General features: G+C 33.5%; 2 protein-coding genes across 8 annotated transcripts in view; both read left to right on the top strand.

Annotated features, from left to right (window-relative positions):
* LOC129248497 (uncharacterized) overlaps positions 1-3,750 on the top strand; it is a 31,322-nt gene extending 27,572 nt beyond the window's left edge. For both annotated transcript variants that reach the window (XM_054888061.1, XM_054888060.1), the window contains one exon: positions 3,433-3,750. In XM_054888061.1, coding sequence (XP_054744036.1) covers positions 3,433-3,439 — 7 coding nt within the window. In that variant the 3' untranslated portion in view covers positions 3,440-3,750. The remainder of the gene's footprint in view (positions 1-3,432) is intronic.
* Positions 3,751-4,741: 991 nt separating this feature from the next.
* Positions 4,742-18,492, top strand: part of LOC129248498 (galectin-8-like) — a 77,636-nt gene continuing 63,885 nt past the window's right edge. The window contains exons 1-3 of one of the 6 annotated variants that reach the window (XM_054888066.1): positions 4,742-4,853; positions 5,286-5,434; positions 5,535-5,797. In XM_054888066.1, the coding sequence (XP_054744041.1) occupies positions 5,732-5,797 (66 nt within the window). In that variant the 5' untranslated portion in view covers positions 4,742-4,853; positions 5,286-5,434; positions 5,535-5,731. Of the gene's footprint in view, positions 4,854-5,285; positions 5,435-5,534; positions 5,798-7,850; positions 8,658-16,400; positions 16,882-17,045; positions 18,457-18,492 lie in introns of those variants that run through there. The other 5 variants (XM_054888067.1, XM_054888063.1, XM_054888062.1 and 2 more) reach the window with 5 other exon arrangements.

The raw sequence follows: 18,492 nt of genomic DNA, 5'->3' as shown, positions 1-18,492 counted from the left end.
TGGTTTAGTTCAAGTTCGATTTTGAGGTTGGAGTAGACAAGAATAAGGTTAGGTTAGGTGGTGCTGGCTGATCTGTAAAAAAATCACATTTAGATCTCTAGGGGCCCATTGTGTTACGGAGTGATATGTATTTGGAAGCGAATTATAGACTAGAATAAAAATAGATTGAATTTATTTGACTATACTAAACTTAGTTTAATAACACTGGTATACAAAAATTTACTTAAAAAGTGGTACCTCGTTAACAAATTGTTTTTTTTACAAATTTTATACAAAATTTCGCTAGTCTTTGCTGTGTTATTTCATTGTATTAGGGGATATATTTCTATAAATAGTCGGTGAAACTCTTCTCTATAGTCAGTTTTCACCATTTCAAGTTTTCTACTTAGGTAATAGCAATGCACGACATTTTTATTCATTTCATTAGTCCATATCATGCGTTTTCTGGCTTTTCCAGCTTTAGTGATTGCAGATATGTTTGACAAAGCACTGGTTGCTGGCCCTTGTTGAGTTATTCAGTTCGTTATCTTGATCGTGTTGTGTGTTCCCGCGGTGTATTCGATTATAAGGGCGCTCGTCCGAGGCTCGGTTTCTATTACTCAGCACCATTTTTCACATCTAGAGGAAGGCTAGTCCTTATAGATGGTTAGCTAAGGCCGCGGGGTTGTCATTCCCCGTCATATCTCCTTGTGGTGTGTGGTTATCAGTTTTCTTTCTGGGTTAACAGTTACCTTTAGCTATGCATTTTACATTTGGCCGGCATGTTAGGCCTTTGGCGGTATTTTTTTCTTCATCGCCGTACTCAAGTACACAGCTGGCTTCTAGGGAGACTTAGTTTACACTTGGGCTTACTTTGACCTTCTGGGTTCACTGTTTTCCTTCAGACACGCAGTTTACTATCCAGCATTTGGGGCATTTGGCGTATCTTCGCCGGTAACTAGGGTCTCGCGGGGTTATTAGGCCCGTAATTCTACTAAGAAGGATGCCCTAGCGGTTTTATTATTATTATTATTTTTAATTTTTTTTTTTATCAGTGTAAAAAAAAGTTTTGTATATTTTCGTAGATAGCTGTGGATACCCATACATTCCGATTTGCTGGGTATGCATTTTTTATATTTTATTATTTTATATATTTCAATTGATTATTCATCTTTTAATTTCTGCTAAATTTAAGGTTATGTTATTTTGGTACTTCATTTATAATCATACGTTTTTTTTTCGTTACTTTCTCTGCATTTCACTGATCCAATTCCAACCTCATCGTTGTTTGCTGGTTAATTTAAAATCATTTTCGTTTTCGTTTTGATAAGTGGGGACGATTGACTCCCCATCGTTACTCGAGAAAATTAATTTCAATATTTCATTAATTTCCTCAGGGAAGCTTACAAAATCGTGATCTTTTCTGGTTAGGGGTGGTTAGAACTAAATATCCTTGCAATGCTTCGATTCCTAGAGCTTGGAGATAATTTAGCAGGGTTGAGCATTTTACACTACCACTAAATTGCACTATCGCTAATTTTTTAGTCGTAAATAAAATAAGAGTTGCATTATCACTAAGTCTTCAGTGTTTCAGTGTTTTAACTATCCGCTTATTGCATTAATGATTTAGTGCAGTATGCCCAACCCTGGAATTTATTGCGCCTTCAAATCATATTGGTCCAGATTTTCGTTCCACAAAGTAACACTTCAAATTGTTAATAAATGAGTTGTTTAACTAGATTTTAAGTATCAGGTCAGTCCATAAGTTCCTGCGTTTTTTAAAGGTGATTTCAAAATTAATAAAAAAAGATGTTTAAAGTATTTATTAATCAATAATATATTTTCCTTCATTATTTACAATGTCTTCCCAACGTTTAAGCAAATTTTTAATTCCCTGCGCAAAAAACTTTTTGTCCTTGGAGCCAAAATACTCTTCGATATCCGTTTTTATAGGTTCTTTTGAGGAGTAGTTCTTCTTACTCATATGGGATTGAAGTCCACGGAAAATATGATAATCACAAGTTGCAATATCCGGAGAGTATGGTGGATGCGGCATTAGCTCCCATCCGAGCTCGTTCAGCTTACCTAATGTTTGCCTTGCGATATGAGGTCTTACGTTGTCGTGATGAAACAAAACTTTGCGTCTATTCACTAAAGGCGGTCGATTTTTGTTGAGTGCCTCATTCAGGTTTGATAGCTGATGGGAATAATAATCAGCAGTTATCGTCTGATTTGGTTCCAGAAGTTCATAATAAACAATACCGGCCATATTCCACAAATAGACAGGAGAATCTTCTTGGGGTGAAGACCATCTCTAGGGGTCGGTTCTGGTGTTTCATCTTTATCTAACCATTGGCGTTTGCGAACAGAATTATTGTAAAGGACCCATTCTTTATCACCAGTAACGATACGGTTCAAAAAACTTTTATTTTCAAGCCGTTGCAGCAGCTGAGAACACACATTCACTCTCTGCAGAAGGTTGGCGACGGAAAGTCTATGCGGAACCCATTTTCCCAGTTTTGAAACCTTTCCCAACTGAATCAGGTGCCAGTGAACTGTTCCATGCGATGCATTTAACCTCTGAGCTATCATATCGACTGTTAAATTTGGCTCAACTTCCACGAGTTCGAGCAAGGCGTCGGAGTTAAAGACTTCAGGACGTCGAACGGGTGGGGCATACTCCACGTCGCAGTTACCACTTTGGGATTTTGAAAACCACTTTTGCGCAGTCCTTACCTCTTCATGAACAGTGTTTATTTCTCCAGCAGCAGTTGTTGTATTTTTACCACTTTTATAAAAAAAATACAAAATATGCCTCTTATACGCGTTCGAAGATTCCATTTTATTTTTTAACAACACATGCTTCTATCCGCGATTAAAATCACTTGTTGAATGCACAATATATCGAAGAAAATATAAATAGTTCCGTTATATTCCGCGAATAATTTTTTGTATGCAAAAATCGTACAGAAGTGAAATTATGGGTAAAATACGCACGAACTTATGGACTGACCTGATATTTGCTAATATTACATTTTCTTTATTTAAATGAAATAAGTAAGAAATTCTAAATTTAATTTTTGTTTCATGGTCTGTGAGAAATACTACATTTTTCGTTTATTAAATGAATAAATAAATACTTAATTCTTAAATTATGTTAATTTAATTCTTATATTTATTAAATTATTGCATTCTTAAATAATGTAACATTTTGCTCATTAAAATGAAATAATTCTTTTTATTTATTTATTTAAAAAAAAAAATTTTTTTTAATTTTTTAATTTTATTTATTTTTTTAAATTTTTTTTATTTAATATTTATTTAAAAAAAATTTTTTTTTTTTTTAATTTTTTAATTTTATTTTTTTTAAGGTTTTTTATTTTTGCTTTTTAACATTAATCTATTATTAATGAATGCATAAATAAATAAATACTTAATTCTTAAATCTTCCAGAAACTAAACTGTCCACGCCCAGTTGAGAGCCCAGCTACTATCGACGAGCGGTTTTTCTTATCAGCAGCAGTGAATTATTCTTATATTAAGCCAAATCCACGCAACACGCTGAATATATGTACATAAATTTTTATATATTTATTACGCTATGATTAACGTAGCTTTTTACTTGTCTATGAAATTCTTTTCTCATGCAGTTTTTTCTTCCTTTCTTATGTATGTACATATTTAGAGATTAACAATAAAATTCATGTTAATGTAAAACTGAAATTCTATAAACTTAATGATACATATAAATATATATATACGAGTATACATAAAATATGCTGAATTGAAAAAAAAAATCAATTAGCGCCGCATTTGAGGTGCAAAAAATTGAATTTGTATGTAAAAAAAAAATAAAAAATGTAATTAGCTGCAGTTTAATTTTAATTTGTTTATGCATATGTTTTAAGAAATCCTTTTGAACTAAGGTGTTTATTTATTATTTATTATTTTTTTTTTTTTTTCTTTAACGAAATGCATATTTTAGTTTTGTTTTTTCTTAATTTCAATACGTACATTTAAGCATTAGCAAATATTTACTGAATTACACATACAACACATACTTAACCATCGCATATCAGAAAAAAAAAACAAAAAAAATGTAATTACTTGTAAAAAGTTTTCGTTACTACCCTGTAAATGTGAATAAATTGAATTGCTGAATTAATGTTGTAGTTGTTTTATGTATTCTGAGTGGTGAAAGGACTTGGTTTTGTTTTTTTACCAACAAACAATTCCGCCCCATACATAGAGTAGAAAAATGTTAACTGTAAGTTGCTTAAGCAATGCCCTGTACACCTGCTTGTACTATAATATTTTACACACTGCCTTATCAGTGCTCATTTATCAGCACTTTCTGGCTTTTCATTAATGTGTGAGGCGACACCCCACCCACGCAAGTCAACAAACAAAATTGTTTAGAGCAAATTTCAGCATGAATTACGTGAACAAAAAAATTGCGTGAGAAATCGAAATTAGTCAGCCAAAAAATAATACACTACAGAGCCCAAGGAAAACAAAACAAAAAATACACTACAGAGCCAAAGGAAAAAACAAAAACAAAAAATACAAAGAAAAACAAAATTAATACACGAAAGCAAGTGATTTTCTTGGTTTAAACTAAAGACCTGGCGGCCAGCAAGAGCGGCAAAAGAAAAATTTGTATGTTCATACACATATTTGTGTATATTTATGTGCATATGTGCATATGTATATATAGCGTATTGCCTATGTGCACGAAACTTTTCATTAGTTATACCTTCGAAAGCAGTCTGAAAGATTTGATCGTCGCGAAAACACGTCAAAAGCGAATCGGTGGCATAAAGTGATAATCGGTTACAATGGGAAAATGCAAGCACGCGCAAATATAGCTAAAAGTATAAATAAAAATAATATAAATAAATGATGTGCATACTCTTCTTCAGCAGTTTTGCCTTTTCGTACAAACATACAGCCTTCAGGCCAGAGATTACACGCTTCGCGCGCCAACAAGATATCTCTTGATTTTTTTTAATGTTTTGTGCTTATTTTATATATATATCTTTTTAATTTTATAAAAAATTTTTTAATATATTAATTTTTTTTAATACTTTTTAAAATTTTTTATATTTTTTTTAATAATTTTTAATTTTTTTTTTATATTCTTTTTTTGATTTTTTTGTAATATTTTTGTTTTGTGTTTATTTTTATATATATTTTTTTTATATATTTTTTTGTTTATATATTTTTTTTTAATAATTTTTTTAATATTTCTTAATTTTTTGTTATTTTTTTAATATTCTTTTATTTTGTTTTACTTTTTTTTGTAGTACGGCCTCTTCTAAGTGCAAGTTTCTCAACGCATGCATACAAAAACAAAAAAAAAATACTGTTACCCACGTCTTTTTTTCTCAACCGCATATCGTGGCGAACGCTAAAATCTACGTCCATATGGAGGCAACAGTTTTTAAACAATGAAGTGAGAAATTTTCAAGGTTGCATCGATTGGCGCGTAGTGTGAAATGTATAAACAAGTCACAAATTTGATTTTGATTTCTTTTCTTCTTGTTTTTTAAAAGATAATGATTGCAACTTACAAACAAAAAAAAACTGAAGATAGCGCGCGTTTGTAGAGAAAAATAAAAGTTAAAGTAGAAAAAAATAAAAATAAAAGTTAAAGTTAAAGCAAAAATTAAATGTAAATGATATTTCAAGTACTTAGGAAGAGCAATCAGCTGCAGAAATTTGATAGCCTAAAAAGTACTTGCAACTGAAAATGCCTTGCTATAAAAAGCATAAATCGAAGTCGAATAAGTGCTACGAAGATGATGAGGAAAACAAGGTGAGTTTTTAGTTCATTAAATTTATAAATATTTGTTGTAAATGAATTGCGTACAAACGTGTACATAAATCATGGTGAAAAGATTTTTAGAGGTGTACTACTACTCTGAGCGAATTTGACAGATATGCCCACGTCATTCCTTTTGTGCTTCACTAATCTAAAGCTAAATTTTGTGAAACACAAAACGAATGACGTAGAATCCAAAGTTCCTCTCAAACATTTTTTTTTACCATACTTAACGAGCAAATCTGGTATCTATCATCCTTTTACATAAATGACTGACATTTGCTGATAGTTTCATAATGACCAGGTGACATAAGGGGTCATCAGATTGGAGGTACTTTTTCCAATAAGTATTGTTTGACAATTCAGGAGTAACTACTGTCAAATTAAATACATAATTATTTTCAGTATCCCTTGACATTTCATCATGGAAAGACTTACGCCTCAACAACGTTTACAAATCGTACAAATGCATTACGAAAATTGACACTCTGTGAAAAGTGTTCGTCGCGCGCTCAGGCCAATTTGTGGTGTTCAGCGAAGGCTTTCGGCTTAAGGGGTTATATACAGTTAGAAGGCTGAAAAAAAACGAATTTTCCAGAATTGTGTCTGGGCAAATTTTAAAATTTATTGATCTAAAAATGTTTACACATGTTATGTTATAAGACTTAATAAAGGGGTTTCCAACAACAGGTGTGATTGTTGAATGCACTATCGAGAGATGATTAACGAGTTTTTATGGCCGGAATTGGCATTGATCTAGACAACGTTTATTTTCAACGTTTTCAATGATACGTGCCACACAAGCAACGAAACCATTGATCTTTCACGGGAAAAGTTTCCGGACCGTGTTGTCTCTCGAAGAGGTAATCACAATTGGCCACCGAGATCTTATGATTTAACACCTTGTGACTTTTTTCTTTGGGGCCACGTGAAAGAGAAGGTCTACGCCAACAGCCCAAGGTCGATTAAAAACCTCAAAGATGGAATTCGTGAGGCTATCGGGGACATAGGGCAGCCACTTTGCAATGCGGTTATGGAAAATTCCATGAAAAGGATATTGTCCAGTAAGCGTGGTCGTGGTGGTCTAATTGGAAAACCCTATATTAGTAAAAATATTTATTTGGAAAGGAGCTACAGCTGATCTCCAGGAGTTCCTCTTGCGGTGACTACTATATCTCTGAACTGGATCCTCTGAAATTAAAAAAAAACCCAACAGATTTCGTTAAAGTAATGTTAAATCTAGTAATTAATCGAAGGAGTAAGCAAAATAAATTCGTTTGATAAAATGGCGGTTTCTCAAAAACAAAAATCGATTTTTGACCGAAGTTTCGGCCTTAAATTGTTTATAAAAAAAAGATTTATCGTTAGGAAAAAAATCTACGATTAATTACTAAAAAATATATTTGCGAAGCTCATATTAAAATTTGAGACTAATCGGTTTAGCCGATTTCGAGTAATGTTGGTCACCGACTTTGAAAACACCATTTTGAGAAAAAACGCGTTTAAAGTTAAAAGGCACTTTGCATAAGACATGAAACGCTTTTTCAAATTTGCGTGTATCTTCGAAAATATTCATCGGAACGATATTAAATTTTCGGTGTATATTCCTAAATACATGTACATTAAGAAAATAAAATAAATACAATCGATTTTCTGAAAATTCTAATTGTATATAACCCTAAATAAATAAAGAGATACGCAGATAATCTGTTTAATTTGTATGTCAAGGCATAAGCACAAATGCAATCAATTTTTCTTTTTTTTTTTTCAAAAAAGTAGCAGCATTATCTCAAAATAACTGTTGGCAAAAAAAAATATGTATGTATGTATCTATGTACACAAATACAGTTTGTGAATGACTCAACATTTCTGCACGTTCCTAAATGCGCATAAGAATTGTTTTATCAGCAAATAAATTACTGATCCGCATCAATTGACTACAATCGATGGGTTAACACACAAAGGGGGGGGGGAAAGACTTTCGGCTTTCGTACGGCAAATCAGTACAACTAAACTGGGCCACCATTAATTTTAGTCACTGATACAAGTTGGAACTGAAATCACTAACGCAAAGACTCGCACAAAAGCATACAGGCATTCACTTATCACATCATCAGCCTCCCCACCTCAGCCCCATTGCGTACACTTGCATGTCCGGCACCGATGCCAACGTTTCCACAACAAAACGAAAACAAAAACTGCGCTAAATGGACGTGTAGAAGACCAGAATAACGAATAAATCGTATGTGAAGTAAAATTGAATTGATGGAAAAGTGAGGGACGAGTATCTCGTGCCCGCGAGTGAACAAATTAGCAGAGTGAGTGTAGTGAGCAAGAGTGAAAAGCCAGTGTACTACTAAGCTTGTCTTCTAGTATGGCAGCATTGACGTTCTGCGTCTACAGTACATTACAACAGATTTGTGAGTTCGCGGATGCATTTGTGCGTTTCGGTTTAAGTGCACATAGAAGTTTCCAGTTTTTACGTGCCAAACGCAATCAAATTGAATTTCGTCGCAACTGTCGCTCTGTGTGGCTGCAGGAATTATCCAACAGGCACGCATTATCGGTGCGAGTGGTGTGTGAAATATTGCGACAAACAAGAGTGCCATTGACCAGTGTCAATAACGTTGATAGTACATTCGAGCTGGTGAAGAAGGAAATGCATCGCCGGGGCATCGATTTTGCCGCCATCGAGGCGACCGCTGAGGCCTATGAGGTGATTGATACATTTGCTGTGCAACAACGTCGCTCCAATGCAGGCGGCAGCGATATAATAGATGGAGGAGGACAACGTGACTATGAGTTGGTGGATAATTTCGATGACATCGAAGTGCTTAATGGCGATGAAATTGATGTATGTAAACATTTAACGCATTATTCAGTTTTATGGTGTTTGCGTAGCGCAAGAATGCGGGAATTTCATCATTTCTCGTTGGTCTTATATGCGTATATGTATACTTACTCCTAGTGCTTATTGAATTACGTAGTTGCTTCCGACCATTTTATCTTTTTTGGGGTGTGTAAGCTATTAACCAAAACACCTCACCCCACTCACTTTTACAACGCAACATTCAATTCGGGTATAACATATGATTCTCGCTTTTTTTGTTTTTCTTCGGTTTTCTCACAATGTCAAATTGTCGCTTCGTGTTTTGGCATCTCCATTCGGTGTTGCGCTGCCAGATGTATTAAAAAGAAAATGTTTAAGGGAATTTGTAATTAGAATTTAGATGAATTAGATGTAAATTAAGTGGTACTTGTGGTAAAAAATGTTTTGTGACTAAAAGTACATTCACTTTTGCAGTGATTAGCAATATTGGCAATCGGGTTGGCTTTCCATTGCTACCACGATAAATTTGCTTATAATGTCTAATAATACGTTCACATATAAGTAGATGATCTACTTTTTCCCGCTTAACTCAAAATCTGTAATTAAAACGCGCGATTTCCCATGCAAAATTTCTCTCCCAAAATCTAAGATTATAAAATAATCCTAGATAATAACGATACTTTTCGACATACAACCCTGTGTTTTCTATGTTATCGATCATTATTATTACGAATGTAAGGAGAAACATCAAAATAAACACTAAATGAAATTGATGCGGCAAAGAAAACAGGTCTGTGAACATAATTCTAATACAATTTTTGTTAAATATTATTAATTATGGTTTCATTTTACAGAAAAAAGCGTGTCTCCATTAACGCTTTGTTCTCTTATTACTTATTATAAAATATAATATAGAATAACCCATGCGCATTGCTGCCATAATTTATTGCAACCTCAGTAAACGTCGCATACGGACTTCCTCAAACTTTATTATTAGCAGGCAATTGCGCAATTAAATTATATAACTATTCCTTCTCCTCGTTAATAATAATTAAAGAAACCAAAAACATCGAAATATTCCACCAAAATAATTTCTATGAAGAAAAACCTCTCAAAGCAGTATTGACAGTTGATTGTCAATTTCGCAGGCAATCTGCCATATGTGAACGGTTAGAGTAATTTGGTGGATTTACAGCTGATTAATGCATATGTGAACGTATTATAAGTGCGTGGATCGAATTTAAAAATTATAACACATAAATGTAGCCACTATACCAGCCCTTTGATTTATAGTTTTTTTTTTTATTAATTACCATTAAGAATTAATAGCAATATTTAACGTTAAAAATGCTTAATTTTTGCATAGGCTTGAAAAAACACCCTATTACAGACTCTTATTTTACTTAAATACAAACACAATATTCACTTATAAGCACTCTCTATTAATTCAAGATTTGATTTAAAGCTATTTTTACTCAATAATCTACGAATTTATTAAAATTCTATTATCGCAAATGTTCTTCTAAACGTTTGTAATACCGTGCAGAATAAATGTGAGGAGCGAACTGTCAAACGAACGATGAGAGAGAGAAGAACAAAGCGAAACCGAAAAACCCAGTCCACCAACAATGAGGTTCGATAGTGCTTTTATAGTTTTTAAAAGAGTTAAATTAACGTTTGGCCTTCGATAAATCATTATTAAAAAAAGTGAAAATTTGGAATAAAAAAGCGCGATAAAAAATTTTTTCAAATCTCGCGCAATTTTTTATTCCAAATTTTCGCCTGCGGCACTTTTTTGTTTGGAAGTATACATATACACATGTGACAAAAAACAGAAAAATGTTATAAAATAAAATTTTTATAAAAATACTAAATTTTTTGTCAGCGTCACTTATATATTTTACGATAAATCAACATTTTCATAAGTAATATGAATTACAAAACCTAAGTTAAATTCTTGCTGGGTTGATGATTGCCGTATACACTTCTCTTCAACTGTATTTCAATACAAGCTACAAATACAGTCGTAAAAACCTAAAACTTTTTAACTTTTTAAACTTTTCCTGGGGCTTCCATAGGGACCCTAGGAGGTTGGGACTTTCATAGTTATAATTGTGTGACCTTGCTCTTTCTAATGGACGTTATGGATTATGGATTGGTGATTATGACACTTGGTGATTATTTAAATTATGGGAATAAAAAAAGAAATTCTCATTTCGTTTCAAGTGCTCTCTTTCAACGTAAATTTTCACTCTCTGTCTCTCAACTTGAATCTGCTTGAACAAAACTGAAGCATCGACTTTTTCATACAGGGCATTGCCTCCCGCACTATGGCATTAATTTAATTCGTCTGATCCATCAAATTATTTATTGTTTCTCATCTGAAGGGAAGGTGAGCTATTTAACAGACCGTTATTCGGCTCTGATCGAATTAGACAGAATCAGCTAATGAGCTGACGTCACTTGAGGTATGCTTACAAAAAAACTACGATTGTATTAGTGATAAACGAAAAAAATCAACCAAGGGCGCTTCGTTGCCAGCTGAACAACGACTAATTGGACGAGTGTGTGAATACTCGTAAGAAAGATTTTTAGTGAAAAGATTTTTATAGGTGGTTTATGTAGCAGGCCGTAATTCTGCTCTGAGCGAATTTGACAGAATCGGTATTTGGGCTGATGTCACTTGGGAGTGAACCTTAAACAATTTTTTTTTCACGATAGCTGTCAAGCAAACCTTGAAATCTATAATACTTGAAACACATGCGAAATGATCGTGCAGAAATCGGCTGCCGAATCCCCAAGTGACATGGTAGCCAAAGTTCCCCTCACATTTTTTTTCACCTTAGCTAATTAGCAAACCTGGTAATCTATCATCCTTGCGAATAGCTTACCGAGGTCGAATTAGTTGAAAAGTTTCATTGGGCGAAATCCATTCTAATGTCGGGGCAACTGGCATGAGATTAAATTCATTTTGTCAATGCCTCCCTCCATTTAGTGACAGACTTTTACGGTGAAAAAGCTTTTGAAAGTTTGGAGCAATTCTACATCCCGTGAAGTTAGCTTCCTTTCTTCCAGCGCCTTTGTTAGTGCTACTGTTCTCCTCATGAAAAAAAAATTACTGCACAGTAACTTCGCCCAATTTTCCATTCAATTGAACAAACTTCTAATTCTTCACACCTTAGGCTATAAATCTGGCAGTTTGGCAGTCTGGCAGTTGAACAAGGTCTGGCAGTGTGGCTGAAAGGTGCGATGCCCCAGTTGGAAGTTGCTTCGTTGAAAAGTTTAAAAAAGCGTCTGTTAAGAAATAAAGCTTTGAATTCAAAACAAACAAAAGATGGCGCAAAATTAATCACCCCAGCGGATGATTTAAAAGTTTAAAGAAGTTTAAAAAAACGGGGGTTAAGTAATAAGACAGTGATTTAAAAACAAATAAAAGGTGGCGGGTGGTGCAAAATTAGTCACCCTATCGGATGATTTAAAAGTTTTAAAAATTCTAAAAAAGCGCCTGTAAGTAATAAGGCACTGAATTAATGACAAAAACTAGAGGGCGCAAAATTAATCACTCTATCCGATAATTTATAATTTTTGACAAATGGCGTCCTATGTAAATCATATTTGACACTTGTGAACTAGAGAGCTGTAATTTACCAACAGAATGAAATCATGGAGCACGTAAAAGTCAAAGAAAAGAAATCCATCATTGGAAATCACTTTTTTTTAGTAAAGTTTTTTTTACTTAAAAAGTTTATTTAAAAACAAAATTGGTTAATTACCTTTGCGCCTCCTATATCCAATTCGCCGATTATTTTTCTTTAAATTTAATTTCGAAAAAAATATGGTTCTCTATGTGAATGGTAAGCAATTTTTAATATTTTCCGTGCCTCAAAATTTGTAAGCACTTCCAAGAAAACTGTGGCCTGGGAGGTACACCACGCATTCCTCCACCTTATGTTACATCCCAGCGGTCATATCACGTAATGCTATATATGAATAACCGTCAAGTATGTGTACGTATGTATGTATGAGTACTTACTTACATATATGTATGTATGCATATAAAATGCAGTCCCTCAAATTCTGTCCCAAATCAGACATGACTTCAAAAAACCAGGAGCAAGGACTTTTGGCACTTGTTGATAAACAACAACCTATGAAACTTGCAATGTTTTTTTACCCGCCCTCTGCTGTTGAAACACCCTGAAATAAACAAAAACAAAATGTGTCAAAACACTGATAAGAAAACGACACCAAACCACTCAAAACGCTGTGAGTGGACAGAAAAAGAGTGTCGCAAGTCTGAAGCTGTTGTTGTGGTAGCAGCATAAACATTCCCATACATGTCTGAGGCTCTTGCTGAAGAGCTTTCTTATCGGCTCTTGTATTCTTGTACTTGTAGTTGCATGCTTTGTATGTAGTAGAAAATAGGTGCATTAGCATGTCAGCTCTCCGTTCACGCTGAGAAGTGAGCGAGTTTTGTAGTAACAAATTGATATTGTTCTCAGTCCTATTACATGTACGTAAGTATGTACATGTGTATAACTGCACTTTTATATAAGTAATGTATGCAAATTAAAAGCTTGAAAGCCGCATAATAATGGGATGTTATTAATAGCGAAAACAAGTGGTAACATCTTTGAATTATGTACGTACAAGTAAATAAATCTGTTATGTTTTTGTGCCCTACTTTCAGAATACGAGGCTTTTGAACTGTATTACAAATTTTCAAATATTTTGTAGTTAATTTAAGAAAGAACTTTATATTTTATACTATTTAAACCAGATAGACGGTTTGAATATCATTTATTATTATATGCAAGTATCATATTTCAATTCGAAAATACAATTACGTTATGTATTGAGCATCCAACGAAATCTCTAAAAATTCCATAACTGGAGTAGACACAAAGGACTTAAGCGCATTAACTTACAGAAGCACAAAATTTCAAACTAAAATTCAATTAGCTATAACTGAGATTGTCCAGATATGTTCAACTTGTTTGAAAAATATTGTTTTCAAATGTCCATAGCTAGCTTCCATTCTTAAATTGTGAATTTTCCATGAAATATGTACTAATGAACTGTGACAGCTCTCAAAACAAAATACTGATAAAAAATTAAGTAGAATTAGAAACAGCCTGAATAACAGCTTTTCGACCGAAAGATTTAACTTTAACCCATGTTAGTTGTAAAGAAATTGTGATGAAATGAAGCAAAATCCTTTTGGAAATCAATTTCAAAGAAACGAAAAGCAATATTGAGTACTATTAGATCTCGTTTTATGCAACGGATACGTTATACAGAAAAGCGCATATAAAAAATTCGTTTTAAAAAGACTTTACTTGCCTTGAAAAGGGAGGGATGCGTTCTGTAATTTTTTAAAATCGCATAAAACCAAAACAACGAGTTAAAATTAAGGCATAAAAATGGTTTGCAGAAATAAGAAGAAATAGGCTGCTTAATAAATACTTCAAATTTCCGAAAGAAATTAATATAGAAGCTTGAACAAAACTTGTATTCAAACTTAATTTTACATTTTTTAATCATTATCGCTATCTGATAATGGTTTGCACCGTTTACGAAGTGGTTCTAAATCACCTTCGTCATCAGAAGAGACTGTCTCTGCAATATACATATGTATATGTATTTGCGGTAAGGGCGATGGATTTTCACAAACTTCTTTCTCTTTCTTTTCCGACAATGTAATCTGTAATTAAACTTTGCGATGACTATCCAAAAAATATTTGGATGATGTACAATCCTCATAACTTTGAAATCGCATACAAATAATCCACATAAAACGAGACCTTACAGTACTTCTATATATATCAGCTGCATAAGCAATTATGAACCTTTAAAGTTCGCCTTAACCCAGAGATACAATGCAAGCTGAAAAAATTTAGAGTAGATGCTGAATCGTTGGCAACTGCTCCGACTGATAGTTCTGACTAAATCTGAATCGCTTCAAAGGCATGTCGAAAAACCACTTTTTGAACTCCTTCGAAACGTAAAATCCACTGCCAACGGCCAAAAGAGTAAAAACTTTGAAATTTTCACTGCTTCTATCAAAAACTGAGAATCGAATATTTTGTTGATTACACCATTTTGGCGTTTAATGCTCTACATTTTCAACTAAATATTATTTTGGTTAAATAGTAATATATATGTATAATGCATATAAAACTAAATCTGGACTCACAAATTGCACAAAACGAGCTTCAGCCGCCTCGCAAGGCTATACATAGCACAATTTTGTGTGGATATTGTAATAGGTTAAATTTTCAACTCTCGAAAATGGACACCAATATATTCAACATACATTTGTTCTGTATTTCTGTGAAACCTCAAGTTAATGTAATCTGTTGAAGAAACCTCAAGTTAAACCATCTTTTCTAAAGTTATTAAGGTTGTGTGCAAGTTCGTTTAAATTTTAGTACTTAAACTTATTCCACTGTATATTTAAAGCACTCCTATCTGTTAAACTGTGCGAGCTCTTTTGATAACCTAAATTGTTTGCTTTGAAATTTGAATTTGTTAGCTTTTATAAAATATATATTGGGTGTTTTTTTAGCTGTATGAGTTATGGATATCGTTAACTTTGGCTTGACAGTTGAGAATGGCAAACTGAGTGGACATTTCTGTTCAGTGAGATTTGGCAAGTCATCATGAATCGTTTAACACCAAAACAACTCTTCCAAATTATGGAAATGTACTATGAAAAAATTAATCTCTTCCCGGAGTTCATAGAGCACTGGTGGCATCGTGGGCCCTTATTCCTTTCGAATTGAGGAAGGAGTTGCCGTTACGGTGAATGGCGAGCGCTATCGAATCCTGCCGACAGAATTTTCGACTCCAAAAATTAATCAGCTAAACATAGAAGGCATTTGGCTCCAACAAGATGGCGCGACTTGCCATACAACGCGTTTAGCAAGCAATTTATTGTTCTGATTGAATGGACCATGTAATTCATAGCTGCGATAGACTTATGCCGGATATCAAATTCAACAAATAAATACCATGAAATTATCTACCAGATTATAATAACAAATGATTCATTGCAAAAATATTTCTGTTTTGTATTATCATTCCGAGGCTTCTGGCTCTTACAGGCAAACAGCCGATATACTATAAAATTAACAATTTTGTAGTAACTTTGATTATTAGACTGTTATTAGAATATTGAGACTATTTAGCAATATAGTCGTATTACTCGCTCACTCTACCAAATTTAACAGTTCAATTTAGGTTAACTTTAGGTTGAATTTAAGATTTTTCACTATTTAGGTAACAATTTAAAGGAACTCGCATGCTACCTAAATATAATATGATATAATAATATAAAAATAAATAATATAAGTCAAGTTTTTTTCGTTTTTTTGTTTTTATTATTAATAAATTTATATTTATTTACTATTTAAATGCCCTTCTGTTCTTTATTCTGATTTTAAACTGTGCCTAAGTAGGGTATCATATCTGCCATCAGCTGTCTTAGCTCACTGCTCAGAGCTCTCTCTCGTGATGGCAGTAGGGGTTGCTCGTACACCCATGCATACAAACATACATGGCGCATAGTAGTGTAGCTTCGGCTTCTCTAACCAACAGGTATGAGTAAGTGAAGCTTTTTTATTGTGCTGTTTGATAGCTTTCAGTTTTTGTTGTAGTTAGTATTGCCATTCGTGGCTGTGCTTGTTATTGTTGCTTTGTACGTGTAGTTGCTGTACTCTCCTCAATAGCCTGCTCCACATTGAAGCTGCTCCATGCTCAACAAACGATTATCTTCAGTCAGGTCGCGTTTTTGTACGGTAAAACACGTCGTAAAGGCATTGAAGCAAAGCATGAAATCAAACGCAATAAAGCGGGGACGGAATCCAACAAAAATATTTACAATTAGCAGACGAATTTCATAGTAGGAAAATTTGTATTGAAACAAAACGAATTTTATTAATAGAATTAAAATAATTGTGTACGTGGTTTAGTGAATTTTAATAGTAGAATTTTGTAATACGAAATAATTTGTGTACAAATACAAAACGAACGGGGTGGCGGCGTCGTATGACAAACGAAACAATCGATCGATTTTTTTCGACGATTATGATTTTGTAGCCAAACTTGGTAGTTTGTGGATGGAGAAGAACGGAAAAAAAACGCAAACGAAATTAATGTGAAGTGCGAGATGAGCACGAGACGTATCTGTGATTTAAATGAAATAAATGAAAATGAAAATTTACATGGCAGCAAATACTTTTATGCGGTAGTTAAATTTTTGTTCAAATTTTGCAACTTGTAGTTAGAAAACTTACTTGTAACATTCGCATAAGTGCTCGTATGTGTATATATTTATGTATTTTGAATGAAAAATCTACGCCTTTGCATTAGTAAAAAATAAAAAATGTACAAAATAAAAAATATAAAATTAAAATAAAAAATAAAAAAAAATAATAAAAACCAAAAAATTAAAAAAACAAACAAAATTAATAAAAATAAAAAGTAATAAAAATAATAGAAGTACACAGCTCAAATTATACAAATTTTATTAGTGTGAAGTCAAACAGTGCGCACACCGAAATCAATTAGCTGTGTGCATACGTTTGTTAAAATGAGCGCAGAAAACAGCTGTATTAATTGCGCCAACAACAACACATCACAGGAATTGTTATTTCGATTTGTTGGTATTGGCAAATGGAAAATAAACAAAATCCCATTGAAAGCTAAATCAAACGAATGCTCGATAACTTTATTATCATGAAATAAAGCACACACGTAGCACACCCTTTGGTAGAAAAAAGTAAAAAAAAACACAAAAAAAAAAAACAAAATACAGCAGCTATTTCAAACAAGGCAAACAGTTCAATAGGCCAGAATAACATTGCAAAGCGGAATGGGTGAAAGACGAAAAGTGCGAGAGATTCGAAGCAAGCCGGCAAACGAGTGATTCATACAATAGGGAATTAGCGCCTGAAGTTGTTTCTTTAGAATACTTGACATGAGGTGATTGCAGTGAATACCCGAACGAGTGCTTGTTTGCTTTATTAATCACTTAAAGGATAATACTTAAAAGCAAAGCAATTGAAATTCATGAAAATGCATGACTCAAGAACTCACTGAAACCCATTGTGACCTTTGTTTTCAGCAGCAAAAACACCTTGAAAAAGCAAATAAAAAAAAATAAACAACCACGTTAAGTACTAACGTGGTGACACACTAAAATCAACAATCAACAAACAACAACAAATGCAAAGAACAATACATTTAATATAAATTGCCACATGAGAATTGAAAAACCAAATAAAATTTAAAAAGCATAGCGTGCAACTGAACACAAAAACTTCCATCTGCTATCGCTGCCATAAACGAGTGAATTTTCCAAAAGTTACTCGCCACCCCCAGAGCGCCTCATGGAATTGCACACATAAGGCGTTAAGTTGTAACCTAAAACCCAAACTCAAATCGCAATAAAAAAATCAAAAAAAAAAAACACTCGGTTGTATTTCAACGCGGTTGTATTATGCTCGAAGTGCATACAATCACACGCAGCCCCACAGCTAAAAAAGCAAATGACATATTGGCTTACCAAAAGGCCTTCAAATTTCTCGCAATAGTGGCTTGCTTCTATGCGCTGTCGCCTGTGTGACCTTTTAACATACATACATACATACAAACATATTCTTTACGCTACACTCATTGCGTTTGAAACAGTACCACTACCATTCGCGTAAATACTTGCAAATTAAAATTAATCGTCAATAATTGCAAAATGTGCTTTCGCGGCATATTTGATTGTCTCTTCGGCTGCTGTAAGTCGAAGAAAGCGCATGGCCTAAATGAGGTAAGCGGCAACTAGCTGAGGCAGCAACAACGATTG

This window comes from Anastrepha obliqua, chromosome 5 (assembly GCF_027943255.1).
Source record: "Anastrepha obliqua isolate idAnaObli1 chromosome 5, idAnaObli1_1.0, whole genome shotgun sequence".
NCBI classification, from domain to species: Eukaryota; Metazoa; Arthropoda; class Insecta; order Diptera; family Tephritidae; genus Anastrepha; species Anastrepha obliqua.
This window is presented reverse-complemented; position numbering and strand designations above follow the sequence as displayed.